This window comes from Ascaphus truei, chromosome 2 (assembly GCF_040206685.1).
Source record: "Ascaphus truei isolate aAscTru1 chromosome 2, aAscTru1.hap1, whole genome shotgun sequence".
Classification (NCBI taxonomy): Eukaryota; Metazoa; Chordata; class Amphibia; order Anura; family Ascaphidae; genus Ascaphus; species Ascaphus truei.
In genome coordinates this window covers 409,824,591-409,849,172 of record NC_134484.1, presented here as the reverse complement: position 1 = coordinate 409,849,172, position 24,582 = coordinate 409,824,591, and the positions used below count along the sequence as shown (strand labels likewise).

The window sequence follows — 24,582 nt, the reverse complement described above, 5'->3', positions numbered from 1 at the left end:
AGATACCAACATGATGTGTTGTAGGCATCCGAGAGGGATTGCAGCTTTAATGTTGCAAGGGGTTCATGGACCATTTGGTAGCAGAAGGGTTAAGATATGCTTATGACACTTCAAATGTAGGCCTAACAATCACCAGGGGACATGAAATGGAGTCTGTAGGTTACTGAAAGGTTAAAAGGAATGATGCAGTGAAGTTTTCCAGAGGAGTTTTAAAGCAGCTCATTTTTAAGCTCCACACACTGTGTTCCATTGAAAAGAGAAGGCTTCTAGGAATTTGTAAAGTAGCCGGTGAGATGAAAAAACTGTAAGCAGATATTATAGAATGAGTGAATGGTGCTTTAAATCATTTTAATTTAAACATGTCAGCATAGCCATTGCTGCAGTGTGCCAGTCACCAGCTCCATAGGATGCATTTAACTGCAGATTTATATTACTAATATTAGCCAGAATGAAAATTATTTATAAATATATATCAGAAAAGCATATCAACCATTGTATTTATTTTTATGGGGGGAGGCCGGATGGGTGCTAGCACTGCAATTTACTTTTAAACGCCCATTTATTTTACTGTACACCAACTAAGATTTTGTTTTAAACAAAATTATACTGGACTTACTGTGCCTCACTAGCTACAAAGTAACTGCAAATGCATTGGCAGATCAGTGCTGCTTGCTGCAGAAAGAATAGAAAAGGAGAAAAACTGGAAGAGCACTACTGTAGGTATCAAAAAAGTAATCATCACATTATATTAGGTTTCTCCACTCAATTTCATGTTCTTTGCTTGCCATTCTATATCCACTCTATTTACTCAACATTATCAGCTCCCTAAACAAATCAGGATGTTGGTTTGACTATACATATGTCAAGTGATAGTTTTTATTTACCCCTTCTGGTCGATTAACATAATTTAGAAGAAATTAAGACAGGGGTGTTCTACAAATATGTTTTCTTTGTTAATATATATTTTAAGTTTATTGATTTTAATAATGTTATGTGTTTGTATTTCACAGCACACTATGTGTTCACCCTCTGTGCTGCGCATAATTCTGCGCTCTGGCTTTTCATTCTCCCACCCCGCACTTGGGGTATTCTGTGAGCCTGACGCGACGGTTGGTATTGCGCAAGCGCACTTCGCAGCTCACTGTGTCTGCTCCCACTGCGGGGAGGTACTAGTGTCTTGCAGAGCGCAGTTGCGCGTGCACTTAGAGCCCCAGTGAGATATACAGACAGGGCCATTTGATGACGCGCTCTCCCCACGCCCCACGGCCTCCATTGACGACTCTCCCTCAGTTGGTTACTGCACAAGCGCGTACTACTGGGGGTTGCTAGACCACGCATGTCTCCAGATTGGTAGTTGGGGGCGGTGTTAGTCACTGTCGTCTCTGTGTCTGAATATACTGATTAGGTGTATACACATCAGAAGACCATTAGCAATCAAAGTGGGTGGATCGCATGTGAGCTGCGATTATTGGCTGGTTATGTCTTTCTGTGTCTCTATATATATGTTAATAAAGTTGTGATATGTATACCTTGAGAAAGCGCTCTGTGAAGCGTGAAACGTTGGTAGGGCTCTCCATTGCCCTGTTTTTCCATGACCATTAAATAATCTTTTTATGGGATACGCACCCTCCTTTCTACTTTTTTGATACCTACAGTAGTGCTCTTCCAGTTTTTCGCCTTCTCTACTAGCCTACCCCTTGGACGGAAGCACACCTGGGGACCCCTCACCTTTGGATCGCATGGACTGTGCAGCACTCAGAGTGAGTCAATCGCTTGCTACATGTTTTCCTATTCAGGACTTTATTTACACAATTGGTACGTTATAGGGTGTTATTATGCTCAATCTTCCTGGTGTTATTGCTAACAACAGCGTCACTTATTAGTGAGCTTACCATCCGGGACTGCAACCCAGTACCTGTCTTCTATCAAGTTTATGTTTAGGGGTCCCCCCTACAAGTATCTGGTTATTCATTTATCCTACTGTTGGGGTCTTTAGCATTACGCAGTCACATGGTCTGCAGAAAGAGTAGGCTGCAGGAAGGAATAAAACACTTGAATTAACAGATCTTTGCTGCGGTTCTCCATTCTTTTTCAGTAGAATAATATTAGGCCAAGTCAGTGAATAAAGAGGTAGAGCAACATTCCTCTTACTTATTCACAAAAATACAGGACCTGGAAGGTCTGAAAGTATCCGAGAGGGGTGTTGGAACGATGAACATTTTCATGTTCCATTCACTAGATCACCCAATGAACAACACATACTGTACCTGCATCGCAGTATTTACTCAAAGACTCCTCAAGCAGAGGAACTGGAAGTGGTGGGAGCGAATCCTGATACTGAAATGTTCTCTCCTGTGGAGACTCGAACACCTGATTCTCCATTATTAATCAGCACTGTCATCTGAGGGGGAAAAAAAAGAAGCATAAACGGTACAGTAACATGCACAATTTTGCCGTGTAATAATAAAGTGTAGTGGAGAAGACACTAGCTATTAATGAAGACTTTTGAGAGTTGGAAAGCAAGAAGTAACCTCAACTACGGATGGCGGCAATCAAGTGTGGACTCGAGATCTACTTAATGAAAAATGTTTTACCTTTTTTATATTTCATTTGAAAGAATTACTGGTTTGTTCTTATATAGATTTTTCCTATATTGTTCCGATGGTGTACGCAACACTTTACAAAATAGTTTGCAGGCACACGTTTCTGTCCCATAGAGCTTACAATTTCATTTTGGTGCATGAGGCACAGAGAGATTGAACGACTTGTTCAAGGTAACAAGGAGAGCAGCGACTAGGATTCGAACTTGGCTCACCCACTTCAAAGCCAGTGACTTTGTGCGCCCACACCACGCATACAAAATGGCCGCACTCACTTAAAGGTAGGGCACTAGGGGCCCGTCAGAGCACGGTAGATAAAATACATACACTATGTTTTCATTCCAAAAATGACGTGTTTACCAGCACCAGAAAGAACAGGAGGAATAAAAGTAAAAATAATACTTTATTAGAAGATGAATCACAGACCCAAAGTTTTGGTCCCCAGAGAGACCGTCATCAGAGTTACACACAGTTAGGTCCGGAAATAATTGGACACCGACACAATTTTCATAATTTTGTCTCTGTACGCCACCACAATAGATTTGAAATGAAACAACCGAGATGCAATAGAAGTGCAGGCTTTCAGCTTTAATTCAAAGGGTTGAACAAAAATATTGTATGAAACGTTTAGGAATTGCAACCATTTTCATACACAGTCCCCTTATTTCAGGGGCTCAAATGTAATTGGACAAATTAACACAATCATAAATAAATGTTCATTTTTAAATACTTTGTCGAGAATCCTTTGCAGGCAATGACTGCTTGAAGTCTGGAACGCATGGACATCACCAAACGCTGGGTTTCCTCCTTTGTGATGCTTTGCCAGACCTTTACTGCAGCTGTCTTCAGTTGTTGTTTGTTCGTGGGTCTTTCTGCCTTAAGTTTTGTCTTCAGCAAGTGAAATGCATGCTTTATCGGGTTGAGATCAGGTGATTGACTCAGCCATTGCAGAATATTCCACTTTTTTGCTTTAAAAAAAACTCCTGGGTTGCTTTCGCAGTATGTTTTGGGTCATTGTTCATGTGTAAAGTGAAGTGCCGTCCAATCAACTTTGCTGAATTTGGCTGAATCTGAGCAAACAATATATCACTATACACTTCAGAATTCATCCGGCTGCTTCTGTCTTCTGTCACATCATCAATAAACACTAGTGACCCAGTGCCATTGGAAGCCATGAATGCCCATGCCATCACACTGCCTCCACCGTGTTTTACAGATGATGTGGTATGCTTCGGATCATGAGCCGTTCCAAGCCTTCTCCATACTTTTTTCTTCCCATCATTCTGGTACAGGTTGATCTTAGTTTCATTTGTCCAAAGAATGCTGTTCCAGAACTGGGCTGGCTTTTTTAGATATTGTTTAGCAAAGTCTAATCTGGCCTTTCTATTCTTGAGGCTAATGAATGGTTTGCACCTTGTGGTGAACTCTCTGTTTTTGCTCTCGTGAAGTCTTCTCTTTTTGGTAGACTTGGATAATGATATGCCTACCTCCTGGAGAGTATTCACTTGGCTGGATGTTGTGAAGGTGGTTTTCTTTACCATGGAAAGGATCCTACGATCATCCACCACTGTTGTCTTCCGTGGAAGTCCAGGCCTTTTTGTGTTGCAGAGCTCACCAGTACGTTCTTTTTTTCTCAGAATGTACCAAACTGTTGATTTGGCCACTCCTACTGTTCCTGCTATCTCTCTGATGGATTTTCTTTTTTTTGCAGCCAAGGGATGCCCTGTTTCACTAGCATTGAGAGCTCCTTTGACCGCATGTTGTGGGTTCACAGCAACAGCTTCCAAATGCTAATGCCACACCTGGAATCAACTCCAGACCTTTTATCTGCTTAATTGATGATGAAATAACGAAGGAATAGCCCACACCTGTCCATGAAACAGCTTTTGAGTCAATTGTCCAATTACTTTTGGTCCCTTGAAAAAGAGGGGGGCTACATATTAAAGAGATGCAATTCCTAAACCCTTCCTCCAACTTGGATGTGAATACCCTCAAATTAAAGGTGATAGACTGCACTTTAAGCCCATATTCATTATTTAACTGTAACTTGAACATACAGTATAGTCATGTCCAGCAAACAGTTTCTGGTTAGGACAGAAATACAAAACAAAATGCAAAGGCTCATTTTGAAAAAGAACACTCCAAGGCCCTAGGTTGTCTCAATCACAAAAAATAAATGAACATTCATTGCACCATCACAGGTGTTCTCAATCTGTTTATGGCTGACACAAAGAAGAGATGTGTGTAAGTTTTAATATTATACTAGGGTATTTGTGCACCCTCAGTATACCTTTATAAGGGAACTTTGTTACCGACTTTGGCCAGCTTTTGACACAAATATGCATATGCTTCATTTATGCAACCCCTTCAGGGCACTTTCAAATACTTCAAAGTTTAGTCCATAGAACAATAAGAAATTGCATATATTCAGTGTAGGTACAGTACCTGCTAAACGGAGTCTACCTTGACTAGGTTGGCAGGCTTGAATCATGTTTTTGATCAAAAAAATGCAACCATATGACTCCTTTGTTACATAGGACTAAGGTACTAAATGTAAAAACATCACTGGTATATTTTAGCCCATTTGGTAGGAGTAGAGCGCATGAATTGTTCTTTGTTCTCAATCTAGACACAAAAGTGAACCAAGATATCTGACTATATATGGCCAAGCTACTCTTCAAAACGATCACTTCTCCAATTGCTCAGTAACAAGATAGTCAGCGTCCTACACTGAACCGGAGACTGATCCTTACCGCTACGTCAATCATAAAATAGCTATTTATGATGCTTGATATGATAAAAATAACCCCACAATACCCGGTATTGATTTTGATCAATTCAAAAAACAGAAAATTATAATATATATATTATGTAAAGCATAAAGCAACTGTACTGTGGAGGGTTTTAGTCACTTTTTTTACCCACCATAACCTTAATAAATGTAGTGATTACCTACTCTTTAATCTCATCTGAGCAAATGTCAGCGACCAACCTCACACTGATGATACCCATCAAGGTTGAAACATGTCTGAGTGGGTTTACTGACTTTGCAAAGAATGTTTTAGATCTCTAAAATGTTTGGCTACCGGAAGGCATTTGAACTCAAGGTCATTGACGTCAGATAGTAACGCTTTACGTATTGTTGACCGGTGTATGGCGATACGTTCTAACATTCTCACAGTTTTTCCAATGTAAAACAAGCCGCATGGGCATTTGATTAGGTCATTTGCCAAGTCGGCGCAGACGCGCCTGGAGTTCACGGCGCGCGCTGTGTATACTGGCAAGGGCAGGGTCTCGTGGACACATGTAGCATGCGCAATGTGATATAAGGTGTTGCGAGTTGGGCGCATGCGCACGGCTACCTGGAGGAGAGCATTGATTCATGCAGGCTTCCATACTGTGTAGTAAGGTCTATGCTAATTAGCAAGATGGCGGTGCGTTCCAGCACAGGTCTGCGGCTCACAGCAAGAACAGCTGCACGTTTTTTCGCGGGTTTTTGGTCTTTACACGGGTGAGTATGATTGTTTATTGATTTATGTGGGTATATAAAGGTGGTTCACTAGCATTCACACACTGCACGGCCCTGAGGAAGGTCACTCTTTGATGACCAAAACGTTGGATGCAGTGCCATGTATTATTATTGAATACAATACTTCTGGATTTCCCTGGCTGTGTGCTGTCTCGTTTTTCCCGGACTTCCATCTGGTAAAATGTATCTGTGTATATGTGCATATGGGCTAAGCATCAGTGGATTATCAGTTTACAGTGTGCCAACTGTGCTCACCAATTTTTTTTTTTTAAATAATTTCCCTCCCCGATTGGCCTGACGCGAGGAAGAGGGCCGGCTGGCAGCTCTGGGTCAGCCCCTCCCGCCCCCCTGCACCCGATCCCCGCTTGCTGCCCGGGGTGGGATGTAGGCTGGGGGGGGTCACCGTGGCTGCTGCCCAGGGCTGGAGGACAAGGTAGGCACTTCCCCCTCCGTCCCACGCTCCTTTGGCACCCGCGCGGGCAGGGTTATAGGAGCGGGGAAGAAGGGAAGGCTGGCAGCTCTGACTCCCGTCCCCATGGCTGCAGCCTGGGCGGGAGGTAGAGGCGGGGCACGCGTACGCGCTGGAGGGGGGGGGTTCTGGCAAAGTTCCCCGTCTGGCCACGTTTCCCATCGGGGAGGTTGGTGTGGCCGTGCGGCTGTTCCCCGCTGGCCCCCGACCACCCTGCTGGCCCCCGATCCCCCCGCAACTAATGCCGACCTCCTGCCTGCCCGACCCCCCTGAATGGCTGCCCGACCTCCCCCGCGGGTGGCTGCCCGACACCCCTCCTGGCTGCAGCCTGGGCGGGAGGTAGAGGGGGGGCACATGCGCGGCTTGCAAAGTTCCCCGGCCATGTATCCCATCAGGGAGGTTAGTGCCCCCGATCCCCCCGCAACTCCTGCCCAACACCCCGCCCGGCTGCTCGACCTACCGCAACTCCTGCTTGGCTACCCGACCTCCCGCCCGGCTGCCGACCCCCGCCCCCTGGCTGCCCGATCCCCTGGCATGTGGAGCAGCATGTGGAGGACAAGCAGGCCCTGGAGGAACAGGTGGGCCCCCTCCCTTCCAATGAATACCCACCCAGTCACCCACCCAATGAATGTGTGTGTGTCCGTCAGTGTGTGTGTGTGTTTGTGTCCGTCAGTGTGTGTGTGTGTGTCCGTCAGTGTGTGTGTGTGTCCGTCAGTGTGTGTGTGTGTGTGTGTGTGTGTGTGTGTGTGTGTCCGTCAGTGTGTGTGTGTGTGTCCGTCAGTGTGTGTGTCCGTCAGTGTGTGTGTCCGTCAGTGTGTGTGTCCGTCAGTGTGTGTGTGTGTGTCCGTCAGTGTGTGTGTGTGTGTCCGTCAGTGTGTGTGTGTGTGTGTGTGTGTGTGTGTGTCCCCGTCAGTGTGTGTGTGTGTGTGTGTGTGTCCGTCAGTGTGTGTGTGTGTGTGTGTGTGTGTGTCCGTCAGTGTGTGTGTGTGTGTGTGTCCGTCAGTGTGTGTGTGTGTGTGTGTCCGTCAGTGTGTGTGTGTGTGTGTCCGTCAGTGTGTATGTGTGTGTCCGTCAGTGTGTCACCCTCGCCCTCTGTCGCGCTCCCCCCTCCCCCTCGATCTCTTATTTACCCTATATATCTTAACTGCCCTATACCTACACCGAAATAATCTATACTGCTTTCTTCCAGATCTGACTCAAGCTTCACACGGAAGACATCGGAATCCCCCTAACCCAGAAGACAGGTAGGGAACACCTCCCCTCCAATGTATAACATTGCGGGAATGAGGGTACCTGGACATTGAGGTACTGCAGATCAGGCAAGATCCCAGGCAGGATTGCTGCTTTAGATGTTGTGAAGCGGGGGCGTCCAGGCACTAGTTATGGGGTTCAGGAAACTAGTCATTCACATCTGGCTTTTTTTTTCTAAATCACACACACACACACACACACACACACACACACACACACACACACACACTAATTGTAGCATAATGTAATACAATAAATAAACTAATGTCAAAAACAAATGTTGTTCTTACTAGGAATTTATTAATTTATTTTTTTTTAAAAGCAGGGCTAGGTGGCGAGTAGATTTTTGGGTGATTTGTCGACCACTGTAATACATACATACATATATCAAATGGAAATATACTGTATGCTCATTTGCATGTCTTAGGCAGGTCTGCAACCCCGCCTTTCACCATTATCACCCAGCACTTCGGAAAGGCGGGGTTGCAGACCTGAAAATGAGCATACAGTATATTTCCATTTGCTATATGCTTTGCTGTGGAGGGTTTGTGTCACTTTTTTTTTTTTACTCACCATAACTTTAAATAAATAAATAAATAAATAAATAATAATAATAAATATATATATATATATATATATATATCACACACACACAATAAATAAAAAAGGAAAGTGAAGGTTTGTAAATAATGACTCTCATACCATGTTCTTTTGGAACTATTACCATTAGAGTTAATATTTACAGTAATTTAATCCAATAAACGATGTACTTGCCCTGTACGACCCGTTGCTGTTCCCTTTTGGGTGAAGACAATTTCTGATGTGCTGAGTATCTATTATCCCAGGATATCACCACAGGCCGTCACCGCACCAAATTTCATCCGGAAAAAGATATACGCACTTGTTTCAGCGAGAAAAAGGTCTGTTAGACCATTTATTATATGCAAATTAAAGATCAACAGGGCACAAAGTTTTAGGGGGTCAACCCGTCCTCGGGTGCAATACCAGATGTTATGCCTGAGGAAGGGTTAACACCCGGAAACATAGTGCCATGTCAATCTTTAATCTATATGTAACGGGTATTCCCCCACCCAATCGCAGATATAGTGTGAGTGCGGAGAACCTAATGTTACTAGGTGTGGTGCTTTATCTGTTAGGCTCACAGTAGGGCTGAGCTTCCGCCACGGGGAACCTGGGGCACGTATAATATGAGTAACCTCGTACTCTGTGCAGCGCCTGCACCTGCGATGGCTCCCACCAGAGGGGGAGTGGTTCCTCGCAGGACAATATATATTAATACACACACAGCATGCATAACAACCAATGCCTTTACTAGTGCAACCGTACTCATGCATAGAATCAACAGGTGTCCCTCCCTAGAGGAGACACTAACTACTGCGTCTCGCAGGACGCTACCCCCTTCACCAGGTGATCCCACCCCGTGTCCAGTAACCCCACACAATATGTCCCGCACCCTTCAAGTGAGATAGATATGTGTGACTGCGCAGCCACTGGTCCCGTGTGAATCTACTATAGTATCGTTGGTGCACATGGTGAGGGTTACCTGCCGAGCACTCCAGTGCCCGGGCCTGCCAAGGAGCTTCGCAAAGGATCCGATGGCTGAATACAGGAACTACCGCGAAGGTCTGAGCCCAAACCTCTGGATGAACGCGCCGCGCCCGCTGGCTCCCTAACTGGCTCTGAATAGTAAGGGGCAGGGTCCCTAACCTGGGGCCTGTCCCTGACACAACTCACACTACTGGGTGGCTCAGGGCTAGCTGGGGCCTCGGTGGCTGCTGGCCTAGTGCAGGGAGTCACTGACTCCTGCACCCTACCTCCTTCCCCTAGCTGCTCCTGGTGCTGACTGACTCTCCCTTCAAAACCCCGCGAAATGTATCCATATCCCTGACAGGGCAATCCTCCAGCCCTATTGGCCATGCTGAGACACCTGGTGCCTTCCACCCTTAGCCTCCTGGGAATTGTAGTCCCGTGGAGGCTATTCCTATATTGGGGCCGCGTGCGCGATTCTCCTGCGCATGCGCAACTCTCTAATGGCCACCGCAACTCCCTAGCTTCAACTGCGCATGCGCGATCACGGCGCATGCATACACAATGGCGGCCCGCGCTAGCCGGGTGTGCCGCCAAGCCTCCTACGGCTCGGATCGCTCCCTGCTCCGGCTCCCACCTTTGGAAACAGCCGGCGGGTCCGTCGCTGGCTCCGGCGGCACCCGCAACCACGCTGATCCAGAGGAGGGGGGTCTCTGGGAGCCGGAGGGCACCGGGGTTACATATATATAATAAATGGTCTAAAAGACCCGTCTCACTGAAATGAGTGTGTATATCTTTTTCCGAATCATATTTATTTTAATGACCAGAATAAAAATGCAAACATCTGGACAATCCAAGCCATTTATGTCAAGAATTAGAGCAATTGGAAAGCTTGCTTTCTGAATCTCCTAAAAAGTTTTATACCTATATTCTATATCAGCGGTGCGCAATCTGTGGGGCGCGACCCCCAGGGGGGGCGCGAGACTGCCGACGGGGGGCGCGGGGTTTACAGAGGCCCCGCGCGCTTCCCGAAGGCACTTAAATTAAGTGCCGGGGGAGCTGCAGGGCCTCTGTAAACCATACTTACCCGTGGCTCCGGCGGCTTCCTCCCGGCGTCGCCATGGCAACGCGGCGTCAAAATGACGCTGCGAGGTCATGTGACGTCACGTTGCTATGGCAACGTGACGTCATTACGCCGGTGCGAGGGTAAGTTGGGGTTGGGGGGGGCGCGGGAGTGAGGGGACAGCCGGCAGGGGGGCGCAGGGAAAAAAGTTTGCGCCCCCCTGTTCTATATGATATGATGGCATATTCCCCATTCTGGACAAGAAATTACACCCTTTCAAATAAATGAAACTAAAATAGTCTCTGGCATTGGGGAGTAGCTTCACAGCATAAGGCCCTACAAATCAGATCCACTGTGATTGTTATTACAGAGTCTAGAATTTATTCAACATAAGTGGCTTCCCAGCACAATGACTGAAGGCCTTTTAGCCTATAACATGACATAAACCTCTCAAAGGGAATTACAGAATGCCACAGCTGCTGGCTACACTCCAGGACTCCAGCTCCGATAACTTGATAAGGGAAGGCAATGAAACGATATTTAGACTAGTCTGCCCCAGTCTGATGATATAATTTGATACTACAGTCTGCACAGGAGAAGAAAAATATTTACTTCCCGGCCAAGTCACCAGGTGACTGGAAGTGGCAGGCTTCTAAAAGTATATTTCATTTGTTTAATATTTGTGAGATATATATAGATATATAAATATATAGAGAGATATACACCCCCACTTTCAAAAAGTTACCTTAACAATAAAAGTTCTGTTTATAAAATGACAGAGTATCATCTTCAAACCCCATTAAATGCCCCTGCTTATAGACATATTAAGAAACAGAAATACCACTAGTAGGGTTTTGTGTTTTCTTATTTGGAAGGACAGTTGGTTGTGCAAAATTGGAACCAAAAAGTGACTTAATTTAACCCTTTAACTGCCAGAAGTGTCTGGTTTGCAGATCCTCTGCCATGCATTGCAGTACCTTGTGGCAGTTAAAGGCTTGAAATACGACGCTAGACGCAACAACATCAAATAGCCTTCTACAACACCGGACACATTATGTCCCCACATAAGTGCAGGGTAAGAATGTATTATTATAACATCACTACTGAAGCAGGGCCTCATAATCACATGGCCTGTCTATATACCAAGGAGAACACACACATAAAAAACAGTCAATATTATTCTTGTTTGTGTCTGTTTTGCTCGGAATGTTGTCACTAGCTCATAGTTTGTGCATCGGTTTAAAGCAGCAGTCTTTTTTTTTTTTTTTTAAAGAGTTATAGGTTTGAAACGGGTTTCCAGTAGCTGAACAGCGTTAATTTCAGCTCAGGGGACTCCCTGCTTCCCAAGATACTTAGCTCCATAAGGCCTTGATTATACCAAGTGCTGCAAGGCTGCGGCGCTATTCTGTGATGTCACTCAGCGCTGGGGGGGTGGGGGGGAACAGACATTTTTTGGGGAGAGCACATGCTCTTTTAAAGCATATATTGATATAAAGTACACATTGGTTTTGCTTGCAGAGAATAAAGCAGTTGCTACAGTGTAGAAGCAGACAATATAAATATTATCCCAATATTGCCCCCCTCCCCCCATCTTCTCTCTACACATACAGTATAGCCAGAGATAGACATACTGTAGCAAAGGTTATTGCACCTGCTGATAACGCAGAATGTTACCGATTTTCTAAAAGATCCAATGGAGGTAATAACACAGAATATCCCAACAAGTCTGTACAAAGTGCTATTGAAATGTAGCTATTCGTACAACTGAACATCGAGTAGCTGAAGCACCACAATACACCGTTTTATCTGATGATGGTAACCCATCTGCTGAGTGCATATTGCTTAAATTAATAAATCGGGTGAGATGAAGTTAACTTCTTTACTGTCAAAGGGGCTAGAAATACAAATTTCCAACACTGAAACCCAATCTGTGAGGTTAAATTCAGCAACCAGGAGGATAAAGTCACTAATCACAGGTGGGCATGGCGGGGATACAGTCACTTATCGCAGGGGCATGGCGGGGATACAGTCACTTATCGCGGGGGGATACAGTCACTTATCGCAGGGGCAGGGGGGGAGATACAGTCACTTATCGCAGGGGGGGATACAGTCACTTATCGCAGGGGCGGGGGGGGATACAGTCACTTATCGCAGGGGCGGGGGGGGGATACAGTCACTTATCGCAGGGGCGGGGGGGGATACAGTCACTTATCGCAGGGGCGGGGGGGATACAGTCACTTATCGCAGGGGCGGGGGGGATACAGTCACTTATCGCGGGGGCGGGGGGGATACAGTCACTTATCGCGGGGGGGATACAGTCACTTATCGCGGGGGCGGGGGGGATACAGTCACTTATCGCGGGGGCGGGGGGGATACAGTCACTTATCGCAGGGGCAGGGGGGGGGATACAGTCACTTATCGCGGGGGGGATACAGTCACTTATCGCGGGGGGGATACAGTCACTTATCGCAGGGGCGGGGATAGTCACTTATCGCAGGGGCGGGGATAGTCACTTATCGCAGGGGCGGGGATACAGTCACTTATCGCAGGGGCGGGGGGGGGATACAGTCACTTATCGCGGGGGGGGGGGATACAGTCACTTATCTCAGGGGCGGGGGGGGGGATACAGTCACTTATCTCAGGGGCGGGGGGGGGATACAGTCACTTATCTCAGGGGCGGGGGGGGGGGATACAGTCACTTATCTCAGGGGCGGGGGGGGGGATACAGTCACTTATCTCAGGGGCGGGGGGGGATACAGTCACTTATCTCAGGGGCGGGGGGGGGATACAGTCACTTATCTCAGGGGCGGGGGGGGGATACAGTCACTTATCTCAGGGGCGGGGGGGGGGATACAGTCACTTATCTCAGGGGCGGGGGGGGGGATACAGTCACTTATCTCAGGGGCGGGGGGGGGGATACAGTCACTTATCTCAGGGGCGGGGGGGGGGGGATACAGTCACTTATCTCAGGGGCGGGGGGGGGGGATACAGTCACTTATCTCAGGGGCGGGGGGGGGGGGATACAGTCACTTATCTCAGGGGCGGGGGGGGGGGATACAGTCACTTATCTCAGGGGCGGGGGGGGGATACAGTCACTTATCTCAGGGGCGGGGGGGGGGATACAATCACTTATCTCAGGGGCGGGGGGGATACAATCACTTATCTCAGGGGCGGGGGGGGGGGGGATACAATCACTTATCTCAGGGGCGGGGGGGGGGGATACAATCACTTATCTCAGGGGCGGGGGGGGGATACAATCACTTATCTCAGGGGCGGGGGGGGGGGATACAGTCACTTATCTCAGGGGCGGGGGGGGGATACAGTCACTTATCGCAGGGGCGGGGGGTACAGTCACTTATCGCAGGGGCGGGGGGGGATACAGTCACTTATTGCATGGGCGGGGGGGATAGTCACTTATCACAGGTGGGCATGGCAGGGATACAGTCACTTATCACAGGTGGGCAGGGGGGGTACAGTCACTTATCGCAGGGGCGGGGGGGGATACAGTCACTTATTGCAGGGGCGGGGGGATAGTCACTTATCACAGGTGGGCATGGCAGGGATACAGTCACTTATCACAGGTGGGCAGGGGGGTACACAGTCACTTATCGCAGGGGGGGTACACAGTCACTTATCACAGGTGTGCAGGGGGGTACACAGTCACTTATCACAGGTGGGCAGGGAGGGGGTTACAGTCACTTATCACAGGTGGTCGGGGGGGGGTACAGTCACTTACCACAGGTGGGAGATAGTCACTTACCACAGGTGGGCAAGGGGAGATACAGTCACTTATCACAGGTGGGCGGGGGGTACAGTCACTAACCACAGGTAATATGTACTCCAGCTCATCACATGCATAAGGACTGCGTGCAGAGCCCTTGCATTGGGAGGCTGGGGCTGCAGTACCTGTGCTTGTCACTGCACATCGGATTACCTGTCTCTGCTCAGCTGCCCGAGCTCCTCTCCGCCAGCAGCAGACCTCCTGACCACCTCTGCCCTAGATATTCTGTTTTATTACTCAACACTACGGGATCGCGAGAGGGACAATCTTCACTAGAGCGAAATGACAGCGGAGACCTGCCATTAGGGGGCGCTTGACGCTGCCCACAAAGCCATGGCCACGCCCACGCCAGTGGGTACCAGGTTGCGGAGAACGCTGCCTTTCCTGGCAAACGTCTACGTGTTCTGTGACGTCATAAAACAACAAAGGGCTGGAAGAGGCCATGTTTGATGCGGGCAAATGTTCCGGCGCATTGACTTATATGACAGTAAATGGGGGTGAGGCGAAAAACATCGCTCAGAGATGAAACATTACACGTCCACGTGAGCATGAATCTGCTTGGATTTATTTCCTCGCAGCCTTTCTGCAGCTCACATCCGTGCGTCTTTGACCGAAACAATCATGGCGGCCGGGTACGTCCTTCTTTCCCAGAGCACAACACGTGCTCAGGCCCCACCCCTACGTGTTAACCCCACCCACAACACGTTCAGAGGGCCCGCCCCCTGTGGTGGCCCCGCCCCCTTCATTGGCACTTGAGGAAGAGGCGAGCAGCAAACTCAGGTAGGAGCAGAGCTGTCTGGGTGACCGCTGAGACTTCTGGGACAGGAGCAACGGGCTTGATCAGCTGATACCCAATATATCATTTATGATGCACTAACATATTCTGCAGGGCAGATATCCACATCTCCCTTGTTATGTGGGAGATAACATGATATTCAATGCACTGATCCTGACTGGGGTTTTTTTGGGGGGGGGGGGGGGAGGGTGCGATGGGGGTCATTTTCTTGTCTTTTGTTTACAGGATGGGAACAGTGGTGTGTGCAGGAGCTGAACCACTTTTTGTTTTTTTTCAGCTCTTGAAACTCCAGTGAAAAGGAACAGGGAGTCCCTGGAGCTGAAAACAACGCGGTTCGGCTCCGGAGGAACTCTGGTTCCCCTGCCATTAAAGAGAAAATAAAAGGGCTAATATGCCCGGATTGCTGCTTTGACGAAAAAGACTAGTTCAAACTTTTGGTAGCTGTGTCGGTTCTGAAGAAATGCAGATTTATTGTAGATTGCGATACATTTTTGGAGACAGATGAACAGAGATTTCAAAACAAACTTCCAAGAAATCAACCAAACATATGTATCATTTTTTTATTTTCTCATTGAGGAACGTAACTGCTGAAGATCATGTTACAGACGTAGTCAACATTGTTGCACACATTAACGTGGTGGATCGAATCTTGTGTTAAATGACGCGCCAGATTTGACGCTGAACATTCAAAATATTATGGGGTTTTTTTTTAAATCAGTTGTGTAATATTAGATCATACTTTACTGTTTTTTAACGCTTAAATTAATGGGGTTCAGCTCCAGAGACACCCTGATTCAATCCTGCATATAAAATTAAAATGTGCACGCTGTGCGTCAGCGGTTTGGAAAATGTCAATAAGAAAGGTACACGATGCACATATTGCAATGGGATATATTTAATTCTGTGTCACTGCTACATTTTTGTTCACCTTTTTTACTTGCATTAAAAAAAATACCTCTACCAGCTCTAAGGAATACACTGGTTAGCAATGTGTTGGGTGCTCGCTCTTACATTGATAATATGGTGCAGGCGTCAACGCAAATTTTTCTTTGTGTTAGTGTTTACTTTATGGAAAATGGGTTCAGTGATTTTATCCTTTGATTTGAACCTATTTGGTGCCTAAGGCTACCAATGTATAACAGTGGAATGACCTCAGGCACCAAAGGGGTTAACATACAACATAAACACCCTGCAAATAAGGTCGAGGCCATACTAAGCGGGCGCGCGCGACGGAGCACGTGACATCACGCACGCTTGCAGCAGAGGCAATTGTGACCTAGGGGATGCGATACCTAGACGCATTGGGGAGGCATGCCTGTGACATCATGTGGCGGTTCGCCATCATTGGCTGAACTGCGCACGTAACCCGGCTGTCTGTCGCGTGAAAAGTTGGCAGCGCCGGCGCATGCGCTCTATGGCCATCCCCATTGAGGCAAGGTGTAGGAGGAACGCGCACAGAGGTATGCAAGGGAGACTTGTTATGATGAAATTAAATAAGGCTTTTATTGCGCCTGTTTCCTTAACATCAGAAAACCATCCAAACAAGGGGTCAAACAAAGCTTCTATTCACTTGGGAGTATTTCTAGCGAAACCTATGCAATCCACAACTCCCTTTAGATAAGTATGTCTCCCAGCCCCAAACATATATCTTGATATGAGCAGATATACCAAAAGTCTTATAAAGGAAAGTCTTATCTGTTTCTTGTGCTTGGAGGGAAAGTCTTCTCTGTTCCTGGGTTGCTGCCTTTTTCCTCAGGTTTTGTCAGCATTCAGGTTTAGAGGTGTTTTCCCCTGTGTCTTGCAAGCAGCTCTGCTGTTTCTTCTGGCAGGCTCAAGACATCTGTCCCCATGGCCAGTCTCACAGCTTGTGAGACTCAGGAACAATCCCACTTCCTGTCTCAAACACAGGCTTTTCTAAGAAACCTAATCAGGCAGGTGGTGTTGGTTAATTGACTACCAGCAGTTAACCACCACACTGCTGGATTAGAGGCACATTTCCTGAACAGGGATAACTCCCCTGTTACATACCTCCCCTGTTTGTGGGAAGCTCGGGCTTGCCACAGCCAAAGCCCATCCTTCCACTCTCATTCTAGATATCTCTGTGACTTGAATGAGAGTGGATGGAGGAAGAGAACCCTCAGTTCCGCTGGGATTGGAGCCCTTTCTCCAGTTTATTCGTGTCTCCCGAAGGTGCTTGAGATCAGCACTCCTCAGTCGCTCGAGGAGGACTTTCTAAGTATAGTCTTTTTGCTACGTGCGCGGCCATGAGATTTCCCTCGCGTCGGGTGCTTGTTTTATTGTAGGCAGACTGTATGGCAGCAGTTGCAGAGCGTTTAAAAAAAGCCCTTTGATTTTTCCGCTCTTGAAGCTGTCTCTCTGCACTTTTTCCACTTGATGGAGTTGCTGGTTCAGCCTCTTTCGGATTAAATTGCAAATCCATATCCACTTCCAGAGAATGCCCCATCTTTTCAGCTTCATCAGCTAAGGATTCTTCTGGTTTTGATTCAGCACGTGTACCTTCTTTTATTGCCTGTTGGGTGGCTGAAGGTCTTGCTAGTGCTTGTTTAGGTGGTTCAAATTTTGCAACCTTGTTTTTCAGACGAGCGGTATTCCCAGCTCTTATTGTACCCTTGTCTTCATGGGTTTTTGTGGCTGTGGGATACTGACGCTTAGTCAGGGTCAATACTTGTCCTTGTAGAACTGTAAGCTCACCCGCGAGAGATCCCTGTTTTTTGAGTGCGTCTTGCAAATCTCTTCTCAGGGAATTTATCTGCACCCTTTGTTTTCTCTGAGCTTGCTTCCACATTTTCACTGCATTGTGAAGCACTATGAATTTCTTTGCTCGGGCCACAGTTACTTGTCTCAGTTTCTGGACCTTCTTGTGCTCCCTTTTGTGCCGGGTCACCTGGGTTCTAAGCTTGGCCTCTAGCGATGCTTTGGTGAGGCTCAGAGTAGCCTTTAGTTTCTCATGCTGCTTTGCGGGGACATACTGGGTAATCAGACGTTCCTGCAGCACCTGTATTTCTTTAACAGCCAGCAGATTGTCTTCCTGCAGAGTTCGCTGCTTCTCCTCGGCCATCTGGAGGTGCGTACGTAGACCTTGCAGTTGGTTCTGCAGTCGGTGCTCTGCTTCAAACTTCTTACCTTCCAAAAGTCTATTTATTTCTTTAAGCTCGTGCAGCCTTTCCTTCTTTTCCTTGACGTCGTCTGTCAAATGAAAAATTTCTTCTTCCAGTTCTAAGTTTTCTCTTTTTAATCTTAAATTTTCTCCTTTTTCAGTCTCTGTATGATTCAGGGCCTCCTTGCAGTCCTCCTTCCATTTACGCACATCTGCTTTGAGAATGACAGTCTCTGGCGTAAGACTTCTTTCTCTAGGTTGAGGGGCTGAAGCTTCTTCTGAGAGACTTTGAGATCTGTATTAAGATTGACAATAGTTTCTTTAGAAATGTCCAGCTCCTCAGTGAGACTGTGTAGTTCCTTTCTGGAGACTTCCAGGTCTGTGCGGCAGCTGTTGGTCTCATGATGTGAGGCATCCAGTGCTCTGCGGAGTGTCTGAACCTCTTTCTGAGATACGTCCACCTCTGTCCGGACACTATTGACCTCCTGTTGTGAGGCATTCAGCTCTACGCGAAGAGTGTGAACCTGTTGCTGAAAGACTGTCATCTGCTTTAGTGCCTCCTCATACTTCCGCTTCAGCTTAGCCATCATTTTATCAGATTGGCTCTGCTTTTCATCCATGGCGGAAATAGTAGCATTTGCAGTATCTAGCTCAGTCTTGAGATCGTCCAATTCTGTTCCAGATTCAGAGTACATTGCAAGCACCGTCTTCTGTAACTCAGCATTATCTTCCCTCTCAAGTGTCAATTGTTCCCGGAGTAGATCACAGTCACGCCTGGCAATTTTCAGGGCGTCTTCAGGGCTGGTCAAGGGATCGTCACTCACTGGTTCCAGCTCCGCTTCCCTGGGATGATTGGTTGAGGGTTCCTCACTGTTGGCACCGGACAGACACTTCTTTGGGATACACGACTTCTGCCTTGGGCCCTCTGGATATTCGATTATTCGCGGGACGAATTCTCCAATTTCTTGCAAGCAGCTCTGCTGTTTCTTCTGGCAGGCTCAAGACATCTGTCCCCATGGCCAGTCTCACAGCTTGTGAGACTCAGGAACAATCTCACTTCCTGTCTCAAAGACAGGCTTTTCTAAAAAACCTAATCAGGCAGGTGGTGTTGGTTAATTGACTACCAGCAGTTAACCACCACACTGCTGGATTAGAGGCACATTTCCTGAACAGGGATAACTCCCCTGTTACACAAGGCTTTTTGTTCGCGGCGCGTGCTACATCGCTTGGACTATGGCCACGACCTTAGAAACCAAAAGTAAAACATCGATATCTGCAAATGTTAAGTATTCAGTAGCCCAAGTGGGTTGACATTAATAGTTGACCATTGTGGTTTCTAAGGGGTTATTACATATTTAAGTTCATCATTGTCTATGTATTTTTATCATGCATTTAAGGTTGACTAGTCTTATCTTGCCAATGTCTATAGCAGCCATTATATACATAGGTAAGATCGTCCTGGGCTAGGTGATACAAATTACCAGTATTTAATGGCGACTGCTTGATATTGCCAGTATCGACGTTGTTTAGTGAGTAGAATGTTAATAACTAACGGGCTGGCACATTCTTGGCTGGATGGCAAGCATATCCCACCAACCTGGGTCTCACTCATCCTATGCAACCTCACAAACATAAAGATAATGTACACAAAAATATACATGCCAGATATTTGAACCATACACACATACATATGCATCATGCACAAAGAGCACGTACACGAGATACACAAAATGCACACAAACGCAACAGATACATGCACGATGCACACACTCATACATATCACATACATGCAATATACATACACATATCCAAGGCTGCCAACATATTTCCTGGGGGGCCATGATTAGTTTCCCCCCCCTGCTGTTGATGGTCTTGCGAGCCCTTCCCTTTCATACCTGTATTTCTCTTTCCCCCCCTCTCTTCCTCTCTCACTCTACACAACCACAACCCCCCACCCCCGATAACAGACAACACTACCCCCCACAGATACAGACACTATTACCCCCCCCCAGATACAGAAACTATTACTCCCCCCCAGATACAGACACTGCTACCCACCAGATACAGACACTATTACCCCCCCCAGATACAGAAACTATTACTCCCCCCCCAGATACAGACACTGCTACCCCCCAGATACAGACACTACTACCCCCCAGATACAGACACTACTACCCCCCCAGATACAGACACTACTACCCCCCAGATACAGACACTACTAACCCCCCAGATACAACCACTACCCCCCCCCCCCAGATACAGACACCACTACAACCCACCCTCACCCTCCAGATACAGACACCAATACCCCCCTCCCCACACCCCAGGATACAGGCACCACTACCCCCACGGATACAGACACCACTAACCCCCCAGATACAGATACCGCTACACTAACCCCCCCAGATACAGACACCAGGAACCCCCCCCCGATACAGACACCACTACCACCAGATACAGACACCACTACCCCCCCAAATACAGACACCTCTACACCCCCCAGATACAGACACCAGTACACCCCCCCTCCAGATACAGACATTGCTATACACCCACGCAGATACAGAGACCACCACTACCTCCCGCAGATTCAATTGCCATTACCCCCAGATACAATTAGCACTAATACTCCCCTGATACAACTACCACCCCCCAGAAACAATTACCACCCCAAATCCAATTACCAGCACACAAATAAAGAACTGGGGCTGGACTCTGGAGCAGAGAGGAGAACAGAGGCCAGCCAAGCGGAGCTCAGTAGCGCCCCATTTGGCTGAAATCTGACCCTGCAGCAGCTGCCCTGTCTGATGTGAGTGCAGATCTGCTCCTCTTACCCTCCTAGCACCTACCGTCCCAGCGTTAAATCTGCCGCGTGCTCGCTCTGCATCGCACCTACTATGGCCGGCCCGTAACAGCGGCTGCACTTTGCTCTCGCAGCGCTCGAAATCGCATGCACCGTCGCGTCTACTATTATCGCAGCCTTAAATGGAAGCAACACATGAGTATAACAAGTAAAATATAACTGCATATATTTGCAACAATTGCATTGTTCTGATGTCAGATTTTATTGGCTTGTTTCTTTAAGGATGGACAAACTTGTAACCTGCTACTATAGAAGACCCAATGCTGTCACAAGACTAATATGCTTCCCGTGGGCTGGAGGAGGATCGATATATTCCGCACTTTGGGGAAAGCTGTTTGATGATTCAATAGAAGGTTTGTACACTTTGTTCCAGGGCTGTCAAATTTGCGGGGCGCACAAGGTGTCGCCGTGCTGCCCGCGAGCCGACGGGGGAGAGCTGGGGCAGGAGTCCCGTGACTGCGGGGGCCCGGCGAGTGCTGGAAGTTGCTTCCGGGCCGTCTCCACCGCTGGTGCGAGTACCCTCTCTTCCCCCGCTGGTGCGTGTACCCTCCTCTTCCCCTGCTGGTGCGTGTACCCTCCTCTTCCCCCGCTGGTGCTCACCTCTTCCCCCGCTGGTGCGCACCTCTTCCCCCGCTGGTGCGCCCCTCTTTCCCCGCTGGTGCTCACCTCTTCCCCCGCTGGTGCGCACCTCTTCCCCCGCTGGTGCCCACCTCTTCCCCCGCTGGTGCTCACCTCTTCCCCCGCTGGTGCTCACCTCTTCCCCCGCTGGTGCTCACCTCTTCCCCCGCTGGTGCGCACCTCTTCCCCCTCTTGTGCTCACCTCTTCCCCTGCTGGTGCTCACCTCTTCCCCCACTGGTGCGCCCCTCTTCCCCCGCTGGTGCTCACCTCTTCCCCCGCTGGTGCGCACCTCTTCCCCTGCTGGTGCGCACCTCTTCCCCTGCTGGTGCGCACCTCTTCCCCCGCTGGTGCGCACCTCTTCCCCCGCTGGTGCTCACCTCTTCCCCCGCTTGTGCTCACCTCTTCCCCTGCTGGTGCTCACTTCTTCCCCCACTGGTGCGCCCCTCTTCCCCCGCTGGTGCTCACCTCTTCCCCCTCTGGTGCGCACCTCTTCCCCTGCTGGTGCGCACCTCTTCCCCCGCTGGTGCGCACCTCTTCCTCCCTGGTGCGCGCTAGCAGAAGGCAGCGTGGCACCGCAGGTTTCCCCAAGGTAAGGTGTTGAGGTTGGGGCAGGTGTGGAGCTATTGTGGGGGAGAGGGTATTGTGGCGGAAGGGGGTAATATGGGGGTATTGTGTGTGTGTGTTTGTTTATTGTGGGGCAGGGGGGTATCATGTGTGTGTGTCTATGGTGGGGGAGAGAAGGAGAGAGATGGGATTGGCGAAAGACAGGGAAGGGGGAGAGCGACTGGGAGAGCAGAGAGAGCGCGACTGGGAGAGCAGAGAGAGCGCGACTGGGAGAGCAGAGAGAGCGCGACTGGGAGAGCAGAGAGAGCGCGACTGGGAGAGCAGAGAGAGCGCGACTGGGAGAGCAGAGAGAGTGACTGGGAGAGCAGAGAGAGCGCGACTGGGAGAGCAGAGAGAGCGACTGGGAGAGCAGAGAGCGACTGGGAGAGCAGAGAGAGCGACTGGGAGAGCAGAGAGAGCGACTGGGAGAGCAGAGAGAGCGACTGGGAGAGCAGAGAGAGCGACTGGGAGAGCAGAGAGAGAGTGACTGGGAGAGCAGGGAGAGCGCGACTGGGAGAGCAGAGAGAGCAACTGGGAGAGCAAAGTGAGGCAGAGAGTGAGAGAAGGGATTGGGGGGGGGAGAGAAGGGATTGGGGGGAGAGAAGGGATTGGGGGGAGAGAAGGGATTGGGGGGGAGTGAGAGAAGGGATTGGGGGGGGGAGAGAAGGGATTGGGGGGAGAGAAGGGATTGGGGGGAGAGAGAAGGGATTGGGGGAGAGAGAGAGAAGGGATGGGGGAGAGAGAGAAGGGATGGGGGAGAGAGAGAAGGGATGGGGGGAAAGAGAGAAGGGATGGGAGAAGAGAGAAGGGGTGGGGGGAGAGAGAAGGACTGGGAGAGAGAAGGGTTGGGAGGGGGAGAGAAGGATTAGGAGGGGGGAGATAGAAGGGATGGGGGAGTGAGAAGGGATGTGTGGGAGAGAGAAGGAATGGGGGTGGGAGAGAGACGGAATGGGGTGGGAGTGAGAAGGGATGGGGGAGAGAAGGGATTGGGGGGAGAGAGAGAAGGGATGGGGGCGAGAGAAGGGATGGGGAGAGAGAGAAGGGATGGGGGGAAAGAGAGAAGGGATGGGAGAAGAGAGAAGGGGTGGGGGAGAGAGAAGGACTGGGAGAGAGAAGGGTTGGGAGGGGGAGAGAAGGATTAGGAGGGGGGAGATAGAAGGGATGGGGGAGTGAGAAGGGATGGGTGGGAGAGAGAAGGAATGGGGGTGGGAGAGACGGAATGGGGTGGGAGTGAGAAGGGATGGGGGAGAGAAGGGATTGGGGGGAGAGAGAGAAGGGATGGGGGCGAGAGAGAAGGGATGGGGAGAGAGAGAAGGGATGGGGGGAAAGAGAGAAGGGATGGGGGGAAAGAGAGAAGGGATGGAGGAAAGAGAGAAGGGATGGGGGAAGAGAGAAGGGATGGGGGAGAGAGAAGGTTTGGGAGGGGGAGAGAAGGGCTGGGATGGGGGAGATAGAAGGGATGGGTGGGAGAGAGAAGGAATGGGGGTGGGAGAGAGAAGGAATGGGGGTGGGAGAGAGAAGGAATGGGGTGGGAGTGAGAAGGGATGGGGGAGAGAAGGGATTGGGGGGAGAGAGAGAAGGGATGGGGGCGAGAGAGAAGGGATGGGGTGAGAGAGAAGGGATGGGGGGAAAGAGAGAAGGGATGGGGGGAAAGAGAGAAGGGATGGGGGAAAGAGAGAGGGGATGGGGGAAGAGAAAAGGGATGGGGGAGAGAGAAGGGTTGGGAGGGGGAGAGAAGGGCTGGGACGGGGGAGATAGAAGGGATGGGTGGGAGAGAGAAGGAATGGGGGTGGGAGTGAAAAGGGATGGGGAGAGAGAGACCAGGGTTGGGAGGAGGAGAGGGAATGGAGGGGGGAGAGAGAAGGGATGGGTGGGAGAGAGAGAAGGGTTGGGAGGGGGAGGGAGAAGGGTTGGGAGGGAGAAGGGTTGGGAGGAGGAGAGAGAAGGGATGCGGGGAGTGAGAAGGGATGGGGGGGAGTGAGAAGGGATGGGGGGGTGTGAGAAGGGATGGGGGGTGTGAGAAGGGATGGGGGGGGTGTGAGAAGGGATGGGGGGGCGTGAGAAGGGATGGGGGGAGTTAGAAGGGATGGGGGGGAGTGAGAAGGGATGGGGGGGTGTGAGAAGGGATGGGGGGGTGAGAAGGGATGGGGGGGGGTGAGAAGGGATGGGGGGGTGAGAAGGGATGGGGGGAGTGAGAAGGGATGGGGGGAGTGAGAAGGATTGGGAGGGGGAGTGAGAAGGGATGGGTGGGAGAGAGAAGGGATGGGGGTGGGAGTGAGAAGGGATGGGGGAGAGAGAGAAGGGATGGGGGAGAGAGAGAGAAGGGATGGGGGTAGATAGAG

General features: G+C 49.3%; 2 protein-coding genes across 10 annotated transcripts in view; one reads left to right on the top strand and one right to left on the bottom strand.

Annotated features, from left to right (window-relative positions):
• Window positions 1-14,554, bottom strand: part of CROT (carnitine O-octanoyltransferase) — a 71,690-nt gene extending 57,136 nt beyond the window's left edge. For 3 of the 6 annotated variants that reach the window (XR_012799285.1, XM_075587427.1, XM_075587431.1), the window contains exons 1-2: window positions 14,395-14,554; window positions 2,268-2,401 (exon numbers count right to left, since the gene is read on the bottom strand). Coding sequence is in view for 5 of the 6 variants with exons in the window: in XM_075587427.1 (XP_075443542.1) it covers window positions 2,268-2,382 (115 nt within the window). In the remaining variant the exon portion in view is untranslated. Of the gene's footprint in view, window positions 1-2,267; window positions 2,402-14,220; window positions 14,306-14,366 lie in introns of those variants that run through there. The other 3 variants (XM_075587428.1, XM_075587430.1, XM_075587429.1) reach the window with 3 other exon arrangements.
• Window positions 14,555-14,752: 198 nt separating this feature from the next.
• The window catches only part of OLAH (oleoyl-ACP hydrolase), a 42,639-nt gene continuing 32,809 nt past the window's right edge, over window positions 14,753-24,582 (top strand). The window contains exons 1-3 of one of the 4 annotated variants that reach the window (XM_075587437.1): window positions 14,958-15,021; window positions 15,315-15,900; window positions 21,241-21,371. In XM_075587437.1, the coding sequence (XP_075443552.1) occupies window positions 21,242-21,371 (130 nt within the window). In that variant the 5' untranslated portion in view covers window positions 14,958-15,021; window positions 15,315-15,900; window position 21,241. Of the gene's footprint in view, window positions 15,022-15,314; window positions 15,901-21,240; window positions 21,372-24,582 lie in introns of all 4 variants that reach the window. The other 3 variants (XM_075587438.1, XM_075587436.1, XM_075587439.1) reach the window with 3 other exon arrangements.